This window comes from Telmatherina bonti, assembly GCF_933228915.1.
Source record: "Telmatherina bonti genome assembly, chromosome: 9".
Lineage (NCBI taxonomy): Eukaryota > Metazoa > Chordata > Actinopteri > Atheriniformes > Telmatherinidae > Telmatherina > Telmatherina bonti.
In genome coordinates this window covers 21,659,362-21,680,934 of record NC_136627.1, presented here as the reverse complement: position 1 = coordinate 21,680,934, position 21,573 = coordinate 21,659,362, and the positions used below count along the sequence as shown (strand labels likewise).

The 21,573-nt window shown below is 39.9% G+C and overlaps 2 protein-coding genes across 3 annotated transcripts in view; both read right to left on the bottom strand.

Moving 5' to 3' along the window:
* The window catches only part of LOC306760910 (lissencephaly-1 homolog), a 37,384-nt gene extending 36,291 nt beyond the window's left edge, over positions 1-1,093 (bottom strand). Inside the window, exon 1 of the mRNA XM_079246960.1 lies at positions 950-1,093. The gene's annotated coding sequence lies outside the window, so the exon portion shown is untranslated. The remainder of the gene's footprint in view (positions 1-949) is intronic.
* Positions 1,094-3,268: 2,175 nt separating this feature from the next.
* cluha (clustered mitochondria (cluA/CLU1) homolog a) lies at positions 3,269-19,735 on the bottom strand. Of its 2 annotated transcripts, none has more exons than XM_079246506.1 (27): positions 19,433-19,735; positions 14,415-14,608; positions 14,092-14,263; positions 13,274-13,417; positions 12,637-12,764; positions 12,354-12,508; positions 11,908-12,033; positions 11,325-11,472; positions 11,148-11,240; positions 10,536-10,970; positions 10,153-10,412; positions 9,648-10,063; positions 8,843-8,944; positions 8,458-8,558; positions 8,196-8,348; positions 8,049-8,111; positions 7,707-7,951; positions 7,489-7,573; positions 7,238-7,391; positions 6,971-7,110; positions 5,936-6,016; positions 5,719-5,844; positions 5,490-5,611; positions 5,313-5,406; positions 5,090-5,224; positions 4,921-4,994; positions 3,269-4,745 (listed from the first exon to the last, which is right to left on the bottom strand). In XM_079246506.1, exons 1-27 carry the CDS (start codon positions 19,554-19,556, stop codon positions 4,619-4,621), a joined length of 4,197 nt encoding a protein of 1,398 aa, XP_079102632.1. In that variant the 5' UTR covers positions 19,557-19,735; the 3' UTR covers positions 3,269-4,618. The 2 variants fall into 2 exon arrangements, with proteins under 2 accessions (XP_079102632.1, XP_079102633.1); XM_079246507.1 differs by having other exon boundaries at positions 9,735-10,063.
* Between the last annotated feature and the right edge of the window lie 1,838 nt (positions 19,736-21,573).

Here is a 21,573-nt window from a genome sequence, read left to right as displayed (position 1 = left end):
TCGCTTCCGACGTGCTCCACCCTGATTTTCAAACATGGTGCCAACAAGCAGCGTGAACCACAACCAGATGCAAATTATGGGGGCTTTAGCTGAGCGTGGCAGTGGAAACCGGCAGTATGACAGCAATCAGCAGCAAAGGAAATATGACTCAGGGGGCATGTCATTGAAGCAAATCGCCACCGAACATCTGATGTTCAATTACAACAATATCAATGCAACGCAAACCAGATGACCAGCGTCACCTCAAGCCTTTTCAAAATGCAGTTACTGGATGCAGCAGCAGTGGGGAATCCGGAGCAAATTTTCAAATAAAATGCATAAAATTTTTATATCAAACAAGTCGCCGACCATAGATCCAATATGTGATCAAATATATCGTTATTTGACCAAATCGTTGTAGTTTTTACAAGGTTGAGAGCTTGGTTGTCGGCTAAATACCTCCGCAAACTAATTACAAGTTTTAGCGTCGGGTAAACACCAAATACAGCTTTAAATTATGCCGTCAGTGACGTACACAATAAACACAAATGTTTCATCAAAGAAAATCCAGAGGACTTCTGAGTCAGTCTGGAAATAATTGTTTTCTATACCCAGTTATCGTTAGCTAATGTTAGCTGAAGTTAACGTTAGCGAAGTTAGCCTCCCGGCAGAAAGTTAGCTCACACGTTACCTAAAGAAAATGACAATATGCAATTCAGCTTGGTTAGCCACTATTAACTTCAACAACAGATAACGTCTTAGATTACTGTCTGTGCACAGTATCTCTTAATTTGAATACTAGGATAAACTCCACTGACAGGGTACCAGCTGCTCCGGTCTGAACGGCCTATCCGCCATTTTGAGAAATAAAAAGGAGGTGCAACATTTACAGCCACATCGTCATTTTCCCCACCTAACGCTAGATTCCTGACTGTGGCCGGCTTCATAATGTACAACTATTCAAACTCACCTTACTGTTTGTGCCCGTAGATTTCCACAGTCGTCTATAACGGTAACACGACCCAGCAGGGCGTGAAAACTCCGCTTCAAAATATGATCTTGTGATGTGGAGGTAAACTGTGTCCGTCTGGTCTCCTTAGCGCTGCTTGCTTGTTTTTCCTTCGCTACCGCAGTCGCCTTCACGGGGTACGCGCACGAAACTCGCGTTCACTGCCTGTCGGGAGTGCGCACGTCCTTGACAGTAGAAAGAGGAAAAAATAAATATATTTTTAGTCTTAACTCTTACTTGACTGCTCAACACTAGCACAATTTCAATACACGTGGTATTGATATTATAAAATGTTAGATGTTGATTTAGAAACTCGATGTTGTTTAAACATGATAATCGAGAAGCACCATGCTTTTTAGTTTAATTTAATGGAAACTATCCGACGTGGAAAACTCCACATTTCAAATAAACAAAAGGGTTTTTGTGGGCGTATGGTTGTTTAATATGTTTTGGTTTGCACCCAGTGCTAATTTACTGTGTACTCTGCATTTCAGATGTAAGTTTAGGACTTTTTTAAAATACCTTTTTAACCTTCCATATATATATATATATATATATAAATATAATTATATATTATATATATATTATCACGTAAAATTTAAAACTCCTTGTCAGATAAACATTTTGTCCGGCTAATCTCTTTCAACCATCTATTAGCAATCTCTTATGCAATTGGGGTTAATTGCATTTTAATTTGAATCCAGATTCTTTGTCCACTAAATCCACTTGTATGTGTTAGAAAAACTCCTAGCAACCTTGTCGTATTTGATCATTTTAATATAAAATAGTCCCACTCTGAACCGAAACAACGTAATGAGCGACACACTAATGGTTACCACAGAGGGTTTTTTGAACACTGGGCATATAAGCCATTGTTCAGATTATATTTCATTAAAGCAAAACGCTCATTCATCATAGAGAATACACACACACACACACACACACACACACACACACACACACACACACACACACACACACACACACACACACACACAAAATCAATTTGACCAGGGAAAAAAAAAACCCCAAAAACATCCTTCTCATCAATAAAAAACTTATTCTCCTCACCTGCTTTGTATTTCAGGGCATCTACACTGCGACATCGCTAGAAATGCAATATATTCAAAAGGGTACAGGTTACATATAATACATGCAAAAAGATACATATACTTTGTCCAACTCCAGATAACATCTTTTGTTTCTTTCAAAGAAATTGTTTTTTTTTTTTTTTTTTTTAAATGATTTAGCTGTTTTTAATTAATATAAACTTTTTTCTAGACAGTTTAATAAATCTCAATGTTTTATTTTCCTGTAAATGACCGAAAAACCAAATATTACACCTAACGTTAATGTGACTGCAACAGCTTCTGACAATCAAGAAATATATTATAGGATGTCAAAATCAAATCGGGCATTTTCACTGCAACATGTTTTTTCCCCTCCAAAATAACGTTACTACGCCACCGTCTGGACAGTGTTGGTGTTACTGGTGGGCAAAACAATATGTTAGAATATGATACAAGAGGCCATAAAACAAAATCAGGAGGCAAATATTAGCTTTATGTACTGTTGAGTTTTACCCAAAATTACCATTTCCATTAAGAAGCATAAATAATAGTCACATACACATCATGCTCTGCAACTGATGGGAGAGATCATTGCAGCAATCCCAATCGCTCGGGCTGAAGAGGTCACCAATCGCTGTGTTCATTTCTTATTTTCAGGCATATTAGCCTGCACTGCAAGCTGTCCATGTGGCATGTCTTGTGCTAAGTAAAAACAGCTTTTTTTCCCCTAAAACTATCTCGAGCACCATCTCTCTATTGCTTTAATCACAGATATCTACACACTGCAACAATTAAGTAACAAATTTCTGTTGGAAGAACACACTGCATGTATACAAACAAACCTTTCAATCTTTTTTTTGGTACATCACTTTGAGGCAGCCCTGCTTTTGTCCACTTTTGGTGATGCTGTGCACCTTCACACACAGCACAAGAAAGTGCACTAAACCCCCTCCCCCCTCATGTATTGTTTTTTTTTTGTCTCCAATACATATGAAAAGATGACTTGATTCAATAATGGAAAATAAAACCAAAAAAAAAAAAAACCAAGAAAAACAAACACAAAAGAAAAACACCCAGTTACAACAAATCTATCACTACTGCCAATGTTGAGCACCTGTGCAATCTGGAGAAGCGGTAAAGCCCAGTACCAACTTCATACATAAGCAGATTTACAATGTCAGTGGCCATGAATGTTTTAAGAAAATGGGCATTTGTAATTAACAGCTTTAATATATGTAGATTAAAAAAAAATTTAAAAAAAAAACAAACATTTGAAAAGCAAATGTTCGTTAGGCCTCTTTTCAAGCTATGCAGCAGCAAAAGCAGCAGCAGCTCTGGCCAACAGGTTCTGTCAGACTACATAATGATGCACACTGTCAAACACACATGCACAATTTCTTTCAGCGTGTAAAAATAGAAGATTGAACACAGCTAGTATATAGTGGACAAATCTACAGATAAAATGGACGTATTTCAATTCAGCCTTTTCCATTAACATCAAGTACCTGTCTAAACCCAATAGAGATTTATACATCTTTTCCACCTCTATACATTTTCTATAAAACATACATGGCTTAAATTAACTGTTGATCAACAGGCATAAATTACCTATTTGATTCTTAAACAAAAACCCATTTACTTAATAAAAGTAGGGGGGAGAGGGGCAGCAAACTAAAAATCACACTGAAGATTGACAGACAGCTGACTGTGATGTTTACTCATTTGGAGAAAACAGGAACAAAAAAAGAACACGGCAGGCACCCTCCTGGGATGTTGTACATACAAATGACAGAACAATCTAATTTATTAACCATCTGGATGTCTAAGAATGATGAATGATTGCTGCAAAGTGACCCAAAGAAGTCAAAGAAGGAAGTTTACATTCTGAAGCCCCAGTTGAAATATCTTAAATCTTCTGACTGTATTCTAGTCTTAGTGCACTGTAGAAAGAACCCCTGAGTTCTCAGACAGGTTAAGTGCCATATCATTTTGAAGCACTTTTGGGAAAGGGGGGTCTACATGCCTGGGCATCTTCAAGGTTCTTTAGGCAATGGCGGGGGTGAAACATGACCCTGGGCTAACAATGCTGTGGGAAATTAGAACAGAGAAGAAGCATGAATTGGGGACGATGTAGAAGTGGATAAGGCTCTGGTATACAATGTCATGGTCGTTCTTGGTCTCCTTCCCCCTCAGCTGCAAACACTCTTACAAATATGATATTTCAAAGCAGTCAAAACCTTCAGGGATTTCATCACCAGGCTCTCAGGCCTGGGATTTTTCAAACTGCACTTTACATTGATTCTATGTTGTTTGTATGCTCTCCTTACTCCCTCTCCTACCTTGTAGGAAACTCCTGCTTCGTATTCCTTTGTCTTACAGTTCGTTCATAGAGTTTTTGTCTAGACTGCCTTGACCCCACCCTCCCCCTGTTATTTCAATGCTGATTTAGACTGCTCGGTTCACAGGTCTACAGGCCCACAGGCTTGGTGACTTGGCTCTTATTTCACAGCCTCTAGCCCCCCCATTAGCAGAAAATTGCTGTGTGGAGGGCTTTCGAATATTAATCAATTGGGATTTTGTCTTCTAGTTCTAGTTGTTTGTCTTCAGTGGGCTCATCGCTCTTTCCCAGGTCCTGCAGCTGCTGTCGCCTCTGCACCTCTGCCTTCAAGTTCTCTAGATCCTTTTGGCTGAAAACGAAATAAATATCAAAAGAAAAATTAATAATTAACAATTTGAAACCTTAGGATCCTGACAGCATTAAACATGTAATGAGGTTGTAGTAAAAACGTTAAAGAGTTTCTGACAAAGCTTTTTCACTATTAGAAATCATTTAAAACTAATATCAATCTCCTCTGACTTTACCTGAGTGGTATGAAGATGATGCCATTGATGATGTTGAGCTGTTCCAGGACACTGGCCATGCTGGGGGCAGTGAACTGGAAAACAGAACAACAAAAACACATCAATGCTAAATGTCCTGGAGTAAAAAAACAAAAAGGAGGCATAGAAAGAATTCACACTGAATGGTCACCTTGAGGGGCATGATGCTGGCGTTGGAGCCATTTTTGTAGATCTCATTCATAGTTCTCTGCAGGGCCACAGCCTGCTGAGTCAGATACTTTAGATACTCTGAGCTCTCTTTAGTTTTCTCATGAGCTTCACCCATCTGAGAGGAAAACAAAATAGAAATATGAAGACAACACTTCTTTACACATTATGTAGACAGGTTTTAGGGATGTTGCAGGAGATCTAACCTGGTTCTTGTAAATGGTGTAACCCTCTTTTTCATGCTGTAGCGCAGAGCGGAACTCGGCCTTGCTCTCATAAACCCTCGCAACCAAATGATGACTGGAAGAAATAAAGGAAACTTATATAATCATGTCCACAGTATTTTTATTTTTAATTTTGTAAGTTGTGGAGTTCTTTCTTACCTGAGTGCTACTTTGAGAGAGCGGGGTCCGTGGTACTTTGTGTTGATGGTCAAGGCATTTTCAAGGAATCTCAGGGATAAATCATACTCCATCACTCCATGCAGCACCAGCCCGATGTTACTCTGTTGAAGAAAATAAGATAGAAAACCTCTGTAAGACTTATTTGATGAGATTTACTCTGTAATAACTAAATTAGAAGCAGTCACAACTTAGTAAAAATTACACTTACATCTATTAGTGCCATCTCTGGGTGGTCCTCCCCACAAACCAACAACATGAGGTAACGAGCGCGATACAGCAGCTTAAGGGCAGTGGAAAGCTGACCATTGGCAAAGCAGTACAGAGCCAAGTGCATCTGGAACAAAAAAATTAACAAACATGGTGATGAGAAGTATATTAAACTTATGCAGCTAGTCAAAAGTAATCTCCTGCATTTGACAACTTACATATTCTTGAATTGTGTTGGGGTGTTCGATGCCGAGAACTCTTTCACTCATGAGAACAGCCTTTTGCTGGTTGCTTAGAGCCTACATGTAAAAAACACAAACATTATTCATCCATCCATCCATCCATCCATTTTCTACCACTTAGGATCAGGTCATGGGGACAGCTGCCTAAGCAGGGAAGCATAAACTTCCTTCTCCCCTGCCACATTCATCGGCTCATCTGGGGGGTCCTGAGGTGTTCCCAGGCCAGCTCAGAGATGTAACCACTCCAGCGTGTCCTGGGTCTTCCTCAGGGTGTCCTCCCAGAGGGAATTTCCTGTAACACCTTATCGTGGAGGCATTCAGGGAGAATTCTAACCAGACATCCGAGACACCTCATCTGGCTCCTCTCGATGTGGCGGAGCAGCGGTTCTACTAAGAGCCCCTCCAGGATGACAGAACTTCTCACCCTAATTTCTAAGGGAGAGCCCTACCACCCTGTGGAGGAAACTCATTTTAACTAGTTTTAATAGTATCTTCCTATGATGTCCTCTACTGTTTGATTTTTTGCTTTTGTTGTTCTTACTCTCTTATGTAAGTTGCTTTGGATAAAAGTGTCTGCTAAATGACTGTAGAATAGAATAGAATAGAATCATTTGTATGAGCAATCTCATTCTTTCGGTCACTACCCACATCTTGGGACCATAGGTGAGGGTATGAACATAGATCGACTGGTAAATTCAGAGTTTTGCTTTTTGGCTCAGCTCTTTCTTCACTAAGACAGATCAATGAAAAGTCTGCATTACTGCAGACGCTACACAGATCCGCATGTTAATCTTACACTCCATCTTTCCCTCACTCGTGAACTAAACCCTGAGATACTTGAAAGGCTCCAATTGGGACAGGACCTCAGTCCCACCCCGGAGAATACACTCCAATCCTTTACTGGCCAAAGGAGATGGTCTCGGATTTGGAGGTGCTGCTTCTCATCCTAGCTATTTCACATCGGGCTGCGAATCACTCAACACTAAACAAGAAAGAGTTATTTGTGCTCACCTCAGGGTGGTCTCCCATGATGTAATTAAGGCGTGCGAGCAGACGAAGACAGGCACAGATTTCTACATGCATAGCTCCATACACGTTGTTGAAGAGGTTGAGAGCTTCGTTGATCAGCTCACAACCTTCCTTCAGAAAACCTGGAAATAACCAAGAAAAACATTTAAATGAAATTAAAAACAAAGAGTACTGTGTTTAAAATATTCACACTTTACAATGCAGAAAATTTCATTTTTGACTGCTAAACAGGAATTACGCATGAACTACCTTGCTGCACTTTGGCCTGCCCACTTTGGAAGAAGTGGAAAGCATCTGAGGCTTTTGGGTTTACATGCTTCACAACGGGAAAAATATTTAGGATGTCCTCCTCTGTGAAGGCGGGCTTGTGGCGGCTGTCAAAGTTGTACTCCTTAATCAGGATCTGATGGAACACAAAACATTTCCTCTCTATTTATAAAGAAAGGGCAGAAAAGACTGAGGAACATTTAATGAAATGAAGCTGGGATCATGAAACTTACCTGGATGCCAGTTTTGACTGAAATTTCTCTTAGAAGGGTGATTTTCTGTAAGTTGTATTTCTCCACCACTTGGTCAACATTGTCACTAAGCAATAATGGACAAAAGAAATGATTAGGAAAGGATGTTTGATGTCACCATCTAAAAACAATACAAGAAGTCATCTTTCCCACACTTTCTGGCTTTACTATTTGTTTTAAATTAGCAGACGGACACTTACCACTGTACGGTGAAGTGATAATAGCTCTGAGCCTCAGAGGCGATGTTCTTCCACAGCTCACTGGGCGTCAGACTAGCCCACGCCGTGTTGTCACCACCACCGGGGACCCTGTTGCGACGTTTGCGGCTTTTGCGACGTGACACCAGCTCATCGGGAGGCAGGTGGGCGACAGCGTCAGGGAAGGAACTTAGGAAGCAGTTCAGAAAATGGCTTACAGCTGCAGACAGAGCAGACAACTCCACACCCTACATGATGACAAAACATTTAAAACAGACATCAGATTAATGAGCACATCTTTCAACGCATGTAAAAAGTAGTTCCTTTATGTTAAATGTCACAAACCTGGAGGTATGTTTTGAAGATATGTTTTGCACATCTTGTGATCAGCTCAATAACTCCTATTCTCTGTGATATAGGGCAAAGAAATCAGTATGATTAATTCAAGGCGTGCAGTATGTTACGAAATGATAAAGTCTGAATCAGCCTTACGTATAAGTGCTCAAGTTGCGCTTTGGCAGGAGTTTTCTCCACAAACTCCAGTACCGTGCCCAAATAGCGAACATTTATGCCTCTCTGGTGCAAGGCCTCCGTTAGTGTGGCTCCATCCATGGGCAGAGCACTATGGTCAAGACAGTCTTTCACCTGATTTAAAAATACACAAAAATATATGTTTATAAATATGATTTCAATCCAACATGTGCACAAATATCTGTTGATAAAAGGAGTTAACCGTACTGTAACCATCACTGACCAGTGAGGGGATCTGGCAGGACACCAGGAAGGTAGCTGCATCTTTGAGAAGCTGCTTCTGCTTCTGTATATCCTCAATGCCGTCGTCAGGGAAACGCACTCCTAATTCAACAACACACATAAACACAGTCAATCAATGTCTGTTTTTTACTTGTGAGGTTAATTAGGAGTCATTATGAGTAAAATATTGATGATCAACTAAAGAAAGCAGAATTTGATGAGTTTGAAAGGAACACTCAGTCTACAAACATTTCTTGAAGCCTCAGGTTTCCAGTTTGTGATGACAAAATTTACCTCCAAACCAGTCAATGATAGTTTGACAATTTTATTTTATATTCACTAATCCATCGTGAATTAGTTAAATTATTATATTATTTCACGTTCACCTGGAGAGAAGATGTCTGGGTTGAAACGGATATCAAAAGATGTGTTGCTGATGGAGCCAACAGCCTTGCAAGCATTCAGAACCACTTCACGGCTTTTGGGGTCTGTTGAAAATTATGGCAATATTAAAAGAAAGCATGAAAATTTTTTTAGTAATCTGTCACTGCTTTTAAAAGTTCACATAATGTCCACATTAAGACTTTCTACCCTCCCAAAGACAATTAATAAAAAATAAATAAATAAATAACCAACACACAAACAAAAACAACCTCTCCCAGGGTATTGTAGACACGGCCTAAGTCATGCACCCACCACCACTTGATCTCAATTACACACACACACCACTGATTACCTCATTTTCTTTACAATAAGATGACTGTGATTCAGGATCAATTGAGCAGTCCACAAATCATTCAAAATGATATTATTTCTGCACTCCAGAACAATTTCTTATTAATCGGTATGGCCACAGATTACTGTGTTATGTTTATTGGGTGAAATCCTACTACACACAGGGTCACATGCTGGAGTTGGGTGGAAAGGGGAGCCAACACTCTTCCCCACCGCAGGCCCATGACTAGGCAGGGACAGCTAGTCAGGTGGAAACCGGTGACTCCGTGAAATATTTGAACACATATTTAATTTGCACCAATGCTGAGGTCAGCACAGGCGCATGCACAGACATTTAGACTGCATCAAATCAGTAAATATTTGGTCTCTGATTCATTTGTAAGCACAGTATTCCACCAGAGAAGCTCTCCCTGCATTGTTCAAGCCTTGCTTTTTTGGGGGCATTCCTGGACGTACCAATACCAGATCCATCTTCGGTAACTAAGGTCTCCGCCAGCTCTTTGGCCTGAGTTAATCCTGGAATACTTTCCTCAAGGTCCTTACCCTCCAGTGGGCTTTTACATTCCCCGTTCTGGGTGGCTGCAGGGTCTAGAGGCCCATTTGTTGTGGGTTTCAAGGATTTTTCTTCACTTTCAGGTACAGTTTGTGAGGCAGCCGAGGTGCTGTTGTCTGTCTGGCATGTGCTATCTGTGGAGACTTTTGCTGCATTAGAGGACTCTGCATCAGCAGTCTGGGTCTGGGCTGTATCTGCATTGCTCTCTATGGGTGTCTCTGTAGCTTCAGTGATGGCAGGTGCATCTGTCTTGCTTGTGTCCTTGTTTGCTTTTTGCTGCATGAGCTGCAATGCTGCCATCTTCATGAAGAGAAGATATCTGAGGAAGGATAGACAAACAGTTTTCTTTCTGTTGTGTCAGTGATGTCACACACTTGTAGAAAAAATAAAAAGAAGCTCAACACATACCTGTGCTCAACAAAGGCCTCAATGAGCTCTTGCCGAAGACAGGCCAAGCGATGGCGGTGCTGGCGAGGAAAGCCCTGACGCTGGCTCTCTGGAGACAGCTCCTCTCCATCCACAGGCAGGAAGTTGAGGTCAGGGGGGAAAGTACGTAGAAGATCCAGAATATAGTGTCTACCATCATTTCCAATGATTCCTTTACATTCAACTGAGGAACACAACTCCACCGCCTCTTCTTTTTCATTCAGCACATTGTGCCGCTGAACCTGGAATTCACAGAATTTATGGACAAATCAACATGTTGGTCAGGCCAATAATCTCAATGTAAAGACTAAATATGGTTGTAAGATTAAATACATGCACTTGATTAAAACTCTTGTATTACTTACCTTCAGTGGTCTACTGGTTTTGTCAAGCAGCTCCAGGTATTTGTTGTGGGACACAACAGTCTTTCCAAAGTCAATGGAGCCGTAGATTACACTCTGCTCTTGCTCACGCTCCAGAATACCAGGGATGATGGACTGAGCTGTGACACGGTAGCCTCTATAGTCTACTACAACAGTTCCCAGGGTGTACAGACCCTCCACGTCCACTGCCCCATAAGCTCGTACGCCATTCAAGTCATTGGTAGGTGCAGCATGGGCAGCTGCATCGCCACCCAGCTCACGGTAGTGATCCCGCACGTCAAAGCCCAGACTGAAAAAGATGTTGTTCCAAATGAACATCTGCATTCGTGTTTCCTCACCAGGGTTGATGGCCATTACATTGCCATCAATTACTGCCATGGCGCCACGAGTGGCAGCAGCTGCGAAGTCACTGTGGACCTGCAAGAGACAAAGATGTGAAAGATTTAGAAGACCAAAAATACTTAAATTGGCCTGATTTAGCTTCTTAGGATTTCCATTTTGGAATTTGTTTCCCTTTTAGAAAATCTGGAACCATGAGTCTTGATTTTAAATCTCAAAGTATAATTGGACACAGCTTTACAGTTTCAATAGTACCTTAAATATAGCTCTTTCCCTCAGCAGCCGCTCAGGCAGGTTCTTCCGAGGCAGCTCTCTGGTGGTCTGCAGCTCTTCGTTCCAATCTCTGGTCTGCAGAGACAACATTAAAAACCCATTAATACTGTGGCACATACTTTATTCTGTATCTGCATTTATGACTTTGGCTACATCCACCTGTCCAGGTATGTGCTCCTCATAACCCAAGCGAGATGTGTAAGCATCCTCAGCTCGGACACAGTCCATCGCATGGTCTACTTGCGGAGCGGTCCAGCTGTACACCTGGAAAGGTGTAGCTATTCTCTCAAATGGGTGTCTTTGCACTCTGGAGCAGAAACAAAACAAGAATTGGTTCCTTCTCAGCTGTTTCAATCTCTTGTCACCCATTTCAGGCAGTTTATCTGATGCTTGTTGTGAGTAGTTTTTAGAACTATGGGCTCAACTCCACCCCTAATAAGATTTTCTTATAGTACTATAAAACTGTGACCAGATGCCTCATGATTACCTCCTGACAGTAACAGGTAATTTCCAGTTTAAATAAATTTAATGAAGAAGCTAATTTACTTTTGTTGTTAGAAAGAAGCACTTCAAAAGAAGAATCTAAAAGTAGAAAAGAACTGATGCTTTTGTAAAGTACAGAAGAAAACAACAGAAGTCTGAGGTTCACTTTTTTACAGTATGTATAAGAAGAAGGTAATCAATAAAGAACAGATGTACTAGAGTGAAAACATGCAAATTATAACCAAAACCATGTTTTAACCTTTTCTTTTGCAGGGCAGTGAAGTTTTTCTTGAAGGCAGGGCTGATCTGGCTAAGTAGCTCCACCAGAGAATGGCTCAGGAAGCTGGGGTTGGCTGGCTTGGGGTTGAAGGTGTAGGTAGTTGATCTGAAACACACAAACACTGTCACACACAGACCATATACTTTGGCATCCATGTCCATGAGGTTTACATTTTTATTAGGCTTAGATTTAAACCAACTGAATTTCATCAATTTATTGACATTATGACTCAGCATCCTGCCAATAGACTGCATATCAGGCTGTCCAAAGAGTGCAAGGTGACCTGATCATTACATGGTATTTATCTTTCAGAACACCAGTGTCTTAAATGGTAAATAAAGTGGAAACTGGAAAATAACTTCATGACAGCTTCTGCAAAATGCTTTGTTTTTAAATAAAAACAATTTGCTAAAATCCAGACTGACTGGTTGAGGTAGAAGCCACGTGTAGAGGCGGTGACGCTAACATGCCGCTCCTCCACAGTCACAATGTACAGGTACATGAGGTCGCCATGCATCTTCCTGTTTCCAGGTGGAGGGTTCCAGCCGCTCATGGTCAGGACCTTCAGGCACTGCATGGGCTGTAGAAGAGGTAAAATGTTATAGTCTCACTTTGTTTCGACTACTAAGATACTGTATTTGTTTTATAAATGTTTTCTTTCCTGAATAACACACTGGTTATTTTAAGGCCAAACACAGGCTTCTCTACCTTCCAGTCCTTGTTTTGTGGTTGGAGGGGCACCAGGGGGCGGTCTTTGCTGCCAGGCAGGATGTGCTCTGGAGGGGTGCAGTCAATCTGCTCCAGTTCATTGCCCTTTTTCTTTCTCTTTCCAGTATCTGCAACCCCCACAAGAGAGAGCAAGGTGAATCCCAGGTACACTAGCATGAATGCTGTAGTTGACCGAATGTGGCTCATTCTACAAACGACACCCCTTTAGCTGATCAGATGGTAGTTCAATGTGTTTATATAAGTTGAAAGAGAAGTCTAATGTAGGTCAGTAAGATTTATGTAACACTTAGAATCTGACTGGTATGCAGTCAGATCAAGTACTGAAAATGAGAGAGAAACATGTTTTTTCTCTAATCTCTGAAAGAAATTTTTAATTCAAATCTGAAATCTAAAGAAAATGTAATCACAGTAAAGACTTCCTTTTAATGCTCCTTAATTTAAATGCAAAGCTAATTTAAAATCTCTCAGTTCCAAGACAAAAACTTTCTGTAAATGTGCTGCTGTGTCCAAATTAGGCTGTGTGTGAACATTAACATCAGAAAGACCTGAACAACAAACGGATCAACTTCAGCAGAATGCTGAGACCTCCCTGGTTGGAGCTTAAAGAGCACCTTACCTCCAAGGTCTCCATCAGTAAAGATGCTGAGGAAAGACAAAGAGTTGCAGTCCACTCCATTGTAGGCGTCTGAGGGGTCCAGACTTTTCAGCAAGTCTCTGATGTGGCGTACATGAATACGAGCTTCGCGCACAGTGTAGGGCTCTGGAGAATCGAAATACAAGATGGCATGAAGACTAAAAGTGATTAATCCACATTTGTCCTAAACTGGGATTAATTTCAGTTAATATTTATATAATTATGGCCTTGTGATTATTCCCTTTCCTTCAGTGGGTTCATTAGCTTTTTATGTCAAGAATTAAAACCCCAGAATTCACACAAGCGAGTGTCCATCTCTCACAGATGACTTTTTCTGCAGATGCCTAAAAGATCTGCTTGTGACCCTCATTTTTCTGCCCTTATCTAATGATTGTCAAGTAAGACATCCACTTTGTAACAGGCAGTGTGGATCACATCAAAGAAAGCAAGCATGGCTGGCTTGCGCTTAAAAGAGCCAAAAGGTGCTTCACCATAAACAGTGTGAAACAAGTAAGCATATTCTAACAGACCTCCAACATCTTAATTGTAACTCACAGTAGCTAATGAACATGTGCCAGGATGGAGTAGTCGTATCGAGGATGGAAGCAAGTCATTTCTATGTCTGTGTAAAAGTAATGTTGATTGGGTTGTATTAGGTTGGCCCTGTCAACACTTTAGTTGAATTTAAACTGTGTGGTTGGTGCAAATGAGGTGAAATGTAAAACTGAGGATAGATTATTCCATCTTAGACAGGTAAATTTGTACAGTTTTACTGTTCTTTTTATGCCTTTGAGTCTTACCTTCTACCACTTTGAGCAATGAGCCCTCCTGAAGGCCCTCAATGGACTTGAGCTCCGCAAAATTGTCCAATACATTTCCATCCAGCTGCAGAGAAAAACAGGTGCGGTGGCAGGTGTCTTCTCGATCCATTAACACTTGATGGATTTCCTGCACCATTTCTTGGGGGGACACCTGATAAACAAAACAGATAAGGGTGGTAATCATTACATCTTTTGTTGTGACAACTTATTCTAACAAGTTTGTGCTTGGACTCCAACGAGAAGTTGTGTCATAGCGATTGTAAAAATGTTATCTGTTGATGGTTGGGAAGAGGATCTTTTACCTGCAAGTCAAACGGCTCTGTTCCAGGTGCCTGGATTTTCACAGTAAAGCCAGTGTCCTGGATTACTATCACTTCCTGTTCATTGGAATCCTCCCCTCCATCTGCTTCACCATTACCATCCTGCTTCGATTCTGCCTCCTCTGTATGGTCATGAGCCCCATCACCATTCACCATGACTGTATCAGCACTGTGCCCTGTCATGAGAGAAAGAACACAGATCTGAAATTAAATGCAAACCATTTGGATCCAGACAAGGTAGAAAAAAAATCTGCTCCCACTCTTGTAACTTTGTTTTGCTCTCCCTGTGGGTTACTTCTGGTTATTTAACCAATGAATGCTTCACAAGGTTCTCCACCTGCAGGTTGTCAACTAAATTTATCCGCAGCAAAATCGTGATCCAACAGAAGATGTTTTTTTTTCCCCATCTTTGCTGATTCCATAATCCTATCATTCATTTTACACCTCAGTACATTACTATTTCTGTCAACCTGCCTGAAAAGAAACATCACCTTCACAGGATGATGATGATGACATAAACAACACTGCCAGGTCACAAACAAGCAACACAGACTGCCAGGTCTAGATGATCTTCCCTTATAAAATATTTACAAAGGCGTGATCAGGACCTAAGCAGCTCAGCTGCAGTATGACACTACTGTGATGTCACCACTTTTATTAAAAATACAAATAAATCCAGCACAAACTACTTTTAGTAATTTCACTTTCATGCATCAACTTTTCTGTCAAGTGAAATCTGATTACAAGCTAGAACAACACTACACAAATAATTCTATGACTTGACAAAAGCAGCTCATCTAGAAAATAGGTTTCTTGCAACAGCCAGCTGGGACCAACAGTGTTGCAACACTGAAGGAGTTTTGCCAGGAGGCCTTGAATAAAAAGCTCTCACTATTCCCAAGAGGGAATTATTGGTTACAAATTACAAGACCTGCAAGTCAGCACAGAACTATTCATCTGCTCTTTGGCCTCTTTAGAAACATTTCAGTTCAAGTCCTTTTCTTTTATAATATAAAATGCACAACAACAATTTCTTTCCTTAAGTTAAGATGAGGATAGAATGATATGAATAAAAATGAGGTGCATTAAATCAAAAGAGGCACAGGCCAACTATTTGGCTGTCAGACAAATATTCCCTCAGTGGGACACAACTGCTGCCAGCAGACGTGTCCTTGCACTCTGTTGAGTGTAAAACACAGTGTCAGGGTTACTAAGAAGGGGCCAGAAGGGGGGAGGAAGGGCTCTGTGACTGGACGGCGACCCCTGGATGGGAACAAAAACGCTAAAAAGGTGGAGGGGGCCACGCTCTGAATAACAAATACAACAGCTTGAGAGAGGTCATCCAAGTTAATGAAAGAAGTAAGCATTTGGTGTCGAGTGCTTCAGTGTAGCCGTATTTGTTTTTACCATCGCTGCAGACCCATTTAATTTCTTATCAGACTCCCAATGCTCTTTGCCTAATAGTGTGAAACATTGCTTCAAGAATTAACATGCACATAAACCTGACGAAAGACTTTTTCTGGAATAGACATAAGGTCATCCTGCGACTTTTCTTGGGGCCAGTTTCTTTCAAAGCAACAGGTTTTAATAGATTATACAGCAAATGAATGTAGACAGACAAAAATCAAGTCACAAAGCAAATAAAAAGGTCTAACATTCACATTACACCTTTTTTCAATAACTATAATTTGATTATTTATTTTATTATGTTAAATTCAATATCTTTGAGTTGTGCACAGTTGGTCAGACAAGACCATCATGTGTGGCTCTGCAAACTTTGTTTGGTAGTTTGGCAACTGGCAAATAAAAATATGTCACAGATACTATAATAGATAGCCAGAGTCCTGACTGCCATTAAAAGCTCTTCAATCATTCTTCAACACAAGCAAACACACAACTGTTGGTTAAATTATGTAAAGACTAGATTTAAAGAAAGATGTGCTTTCTGATGCACAATTTTGAAAAAAAAGTCCATTGGGGGAACTAAATGCAGCATTTTATCTGAAGGTAACAAGGAGCTGAAAGCCTTGTGCTGCTCTAAACAAGAAAGTTTAACACTAAGAGGATGTTCAAACTACAAACTGACAAACAGAACTATTTGTTTGAATGCATGTTTTAAGAGATAAGCGAAATAGGTTGACATGATGCACTTATTGCTGAAATGTACATGCCTAGATACAATGAGGGAATGTGTGCTGGTACCTGCATCTTTTCACACAGACAGTTTGAGGTTTAATCAGTGCTCTTTCAATTACTTCAACTCCTTTAGTTGACGCCAACTACGTGGAGTATTAGTGTCAACAACTGCTATCTAAAGGCACAGCAGTATTCACTTAGTATAACACTGAATATGTGTTTTTGGTGGAAATTCCTCAACAAGCATTCACTGGACAGCAAAACACAGACCCAAATTCACACAGTTACACCCTGTTGGTTGGAGAAGCCCTCTACAAGGCCAAGGTAAGAAATAACCAAAAAAAAAAAAAAAAAGGACACAAATTAGACACAATGAAACACTGCATCAAGCACAGCTCGATCAGTAAGTGATACATATTTCCTCCAACACAAACATAGGTCTTCTGAATTCACTCCTCCATGCTTTCAGATCACATACGTAGGAATGAGCTCCTTCTGAGTTGTTCATTACACCAGTCCACCTCTTTGATAAATAATAATGCTTGAATCTAGCCATCTATCCACTTGGCAGCCCTTGACATGGGGACCATGGTTGCTGCCATGGTAACACTCTCCAACCTGACAACCCTGAAAACAAAAACAGCACACAAGGCCTCTCTGTAATCCTGTTAGCTGGACCACAAGGTTTCTTCCCCTTGCTGGACAGACAGTATTTGGACTCTGACTTCTACGAGATTGCATGCAAAGGACTGGCTTTAAAAACAAGGATGTAGTCCATCAGTAATGAATCATAGCAAAATTTCTATAAATTTAATAAACAGATGGATTTTTTTATTGTGGATTTAGGAAAATGGTTCAGGCGCAGTTACAAAATAAAAAATATATACATCTAGCAGTGATAAGCAACCTTGTCATGGTATCAATGATTCCTGGATTATCCAGGCCACCATTCACCCCATGAGAGCATTAAGCCTATTAAAACCACTGAGAGTGACCCACACTTAAATGTAAATGCTCTACCACCAGCTGTGTTTGTCCTTTTACAACTCTGCAGTGACACATGCCTGAGCCATCAATCTTGTCAATGTCTGATGAATAAAACAACTTCTGCACCAACGTTCTGGCTGGTAATCATTACCAAGCCTTGATCTGCTTATTGTTATAGTCATGCTAATGCTTATTACAAGTTCCTGAAGTGCAGGTGACACAACTACTTTTTAAATAAATAAATAAATAAATAAATAAAAATAAAAAAAAAAAAAAAAACAAGACTTCAAAAAGGTTTATAGTGAACTGTTACACAAGACATGCAAAATCCTCACAAATGAGCAGGTGAAAGCTTGTTTATTGCAATCGTTTCATTCATCTATTCTTAAATATCACCATCAACTGATATGCCACTTGTTTCAGCTTTATCCGGTCGAATCTGCAGCCCATGAGGACTTACAAAATGAGTTAATGGAGACACAACTAATCATCCAGATAAATAATTAGTTATTTAAAATAAGATCAAATGCATCAGACCCACAAAGCGACATAAGCTCGGTCTCTCATAGTACTGTCGCCAGAGTTATCCTCCAAAATGTGACCAGTAGAGAAACTTCAAGGCTCCACATGTGAGACAGGCTGCAGTGACTTATGGAGCTCTGGAAGTTGAGGCTAACTTCCCCGGTTGACCTGATCTCAGGTCAGTTTAATTTGCCTCCGCTGACAACACTCTGCAAATACTCAGTCACTGCGAGCCTCCACAATAACTTTTACCTTACATGCTACTCACCAATTTACACGACTGTTCGTGTATTATTAGCGTAACCTTCCTTCTCACCGTGCATACACCATCATGACTTCTTCTACTATAACCAGCTTCCGCTTCCCGGTCGAGAAGGAGCACCCGAATTAATTTCCCACAGCGGGGAGGAGGGGGCCGGTGAGAGGGTTGTTAACAGCCGCCAGGCGATTCACCTGCCCTACATTAGTTAACTCGCACTTTTAATACCGTATTAACGAAGTATCATACCGGTCATAGTGGTAGTTAGACACATCCCAATGCTTTAAAAATGTTTTTTTATGTTCACTACCCCCCCATATTCGTGTGGGCAGTGAGAGACTCCACTGAAGGTGACCTTCAGTCGGTTCCTTTGACATGCTGTTACCGAACATGTGCGTCAGTGACAACTTACTCAATATCGGCTAGTCACCTGCGTTAACAAAGACAGTCGTGTACTTTGCTGTCGATTTGTGTTCTGTCTGAGAAAAAAAAAACACTTTTCAGTTTATAGACTATAATTTTCGGCTTGTAGCAACGCGCTGAAAGGAACTAAATCAGCTGTTTGCTAGTTGGCTAACTAGCCAGTTAGCTATCCATCCATTTTCTTGCCACTAGCTAGTTAGCTAGTTATGGTGCAATCTGACTGAAGAAGCTAACTTTACTTAAGCACACCGGCTAATTTATCTGGGTTACCCTGGCTCACTTGCAGTGTCAGGCTGAAGTAAATATCAGAGAATACGATCTATGGATGCGATCCCAAGATAGTTTCTAGCTTCTTTACTGACAAAAACGAGTTGACATTATTAAGAAATAGCTTGTTAACTTAATGCAAAGCTGTCCAACCTTGCAGCCCAGCAAGTGTTTAGGGAATGGGTTAACCACCACCTTGAGTCTGACTGAGGACTTTTAAAGTCACACAATGCATGGAAATAAATGTCAACAGCTTAAATTAATGCAACGCAGAGAGACATTAAAAATATTTAAGAACCCATGCTGTTGCACAGGGATGCTATCAACAAAACACTATTGGTGTATATCACGTTTGTGATCAGTACAAATTGAGGCAGGAGGGGCAGTGCATCTGCAGTAGTCTCACCACAGCCACAGGAATCCTTTGGATGTGCTTTGTTGGTCTCTTTGCCGTCCTGGGCTTCATCCGCAAGATCAACCGGATTACAGTCGGGCACTGACGCCGGGATGTCATCTGTCTTGCTCACCATGGTCGGCAGTCAGTTTGGTGACAGAAATCCCCCTGCAGCTTTGCTTCAGTGTGTGAGATTGATAATGAAATAGAAAAAAAAATTAAAAAATATATATTTGAATTTGCTTATCCGGCTACTGCAGGCTAAGTGGCTACATGCGAAGGGTAGACTTATAAAAACAAGTCTACAGAGGAAGGACAGTGCTGTACATGGTGGTGTGCACACGTGGTTTTCTCCTCCCCTCCTCTTGACCCTTTTGCCTTTGCGTTGTACTTCTCCTCCCACTGAGCGTGGCGTTACGGAAACCCACATGTGACAAGTGATTTTGATACGCTTTCAACCCCCCTTAATTTTATTCAAATTTTTATTACGTATATATACAAAGTGAAAACATAAACAGAAAAAAAACCATGAAGGTACATTTAAATTTAGGCCATGTGAGTCCAGATGATGATTAGTGTTGTAAAATATAGAAAATGACTGGTCCTGTACAAGACAGGCTATGACCTCCCAAAGTGCCCTGAGTAGATGAGTCAAATCTTTGTTTTCATATAGTTAAGAAAATGGCCCCACACCCTATTATTATCTTTCAGAGTGTATGTGATTTTTTTCCCCAGTTGTAAACTATGTTTAGGTTGCCCATTTCATTCCATGACAGAGCAATTACTCTCTACCCTTGCAATATTCCCAGGTTTATGTGTGTGTGTTTATTTATATATATATATATATATATATATATATATATATATATATATATATATATATATATATATATATATATATATTTGTGCAGATACTATACACTGTTAAATAAAAGTGTATTGTGACGGAGGTAAATCAAACTCCCTGCAGAAAAAATAGGCTTATAAATGTGACAAGCCTTTGACACATACATACTTCAGAGGCTTGTGCACAACTTTAAGTTGATCCTGTCAGGATAAATTAACCTTCTTTTCATCCTTTTACAAGAAAAAATACTACCTGGATGAAGACCTGCCTTATAATAAGTTGGTTTAATTCATGGAATTTATGTTACACATAAGAATCCAAAGATGCCATGACAAATGCTCACAACATTCAAAAACCAAACAAATACTTTTATCATCTATATTTATTAGGAAAATTAAAATAGTTACAGATTTACAAATATGAAATATGTTCACATATTTATTTAATACAGAAAATATGTACAAATAATTGCAAAAACCAATGAGCTTGTCAGTGTATGAAATTGGTTTTCCTTTTGGTTCCATCAAAACTAAGTTCACTCCTTATTTCACACACTAGTGAGACAATGTTAAACAAGCTTTGACCATTTTATACATACATATTGTAAACTCCTTGGATTTGTGTTACCTGTCAAACCTCATTTAACACTTTATTAATTAGATCTCACACCTATTGTAATTGTATAACATGGTCCCTTTATGAACGCGTTGCTCAGAATAATAATTTTACTTAGTTATTAGAGCAGTTTTCAATATTCAGTTAAAAAATTTTGAGCAGTTCTGGTATATGATGAACTACAACTTTTGTCCATATATAAGGATGACAGAACTGACAGATAATCAACCACACTAAAAATTATCTTTAATAATACCATTTTATTTGACAAAGGGTGTGATCCCACTCACCTGCTTTGACCAATGCTGTATGTTTTATGTGACATCTAACAAAATGTTGAGTTCACTTTTTTCTTTTTGACAAATAAAGATTGTAAAATAATTTGTGAGCATTTATGTCCTTTTTTAACAGTTTTGTGTGCATTTGTCTTGTAATCATTTGCCTGTACACTGGAAATATAGCAATACTATTTACCTGATCAAGCTCTGTTTATAGTTCTTGAAATATAAAAATCTTCTCACACTACACTTCATAATCTTTTAGAAACATACATTTTAGATATCTTTCTCTAGCTTTAAACTCTATGTGTTATATCTATGAAGCAAGAAGATAACTTATCATGACCATTTTTTTATTTATATGCAGAAAACTGAAATCCATTTAACAGCCTACATGATAGTATTTAGACGTC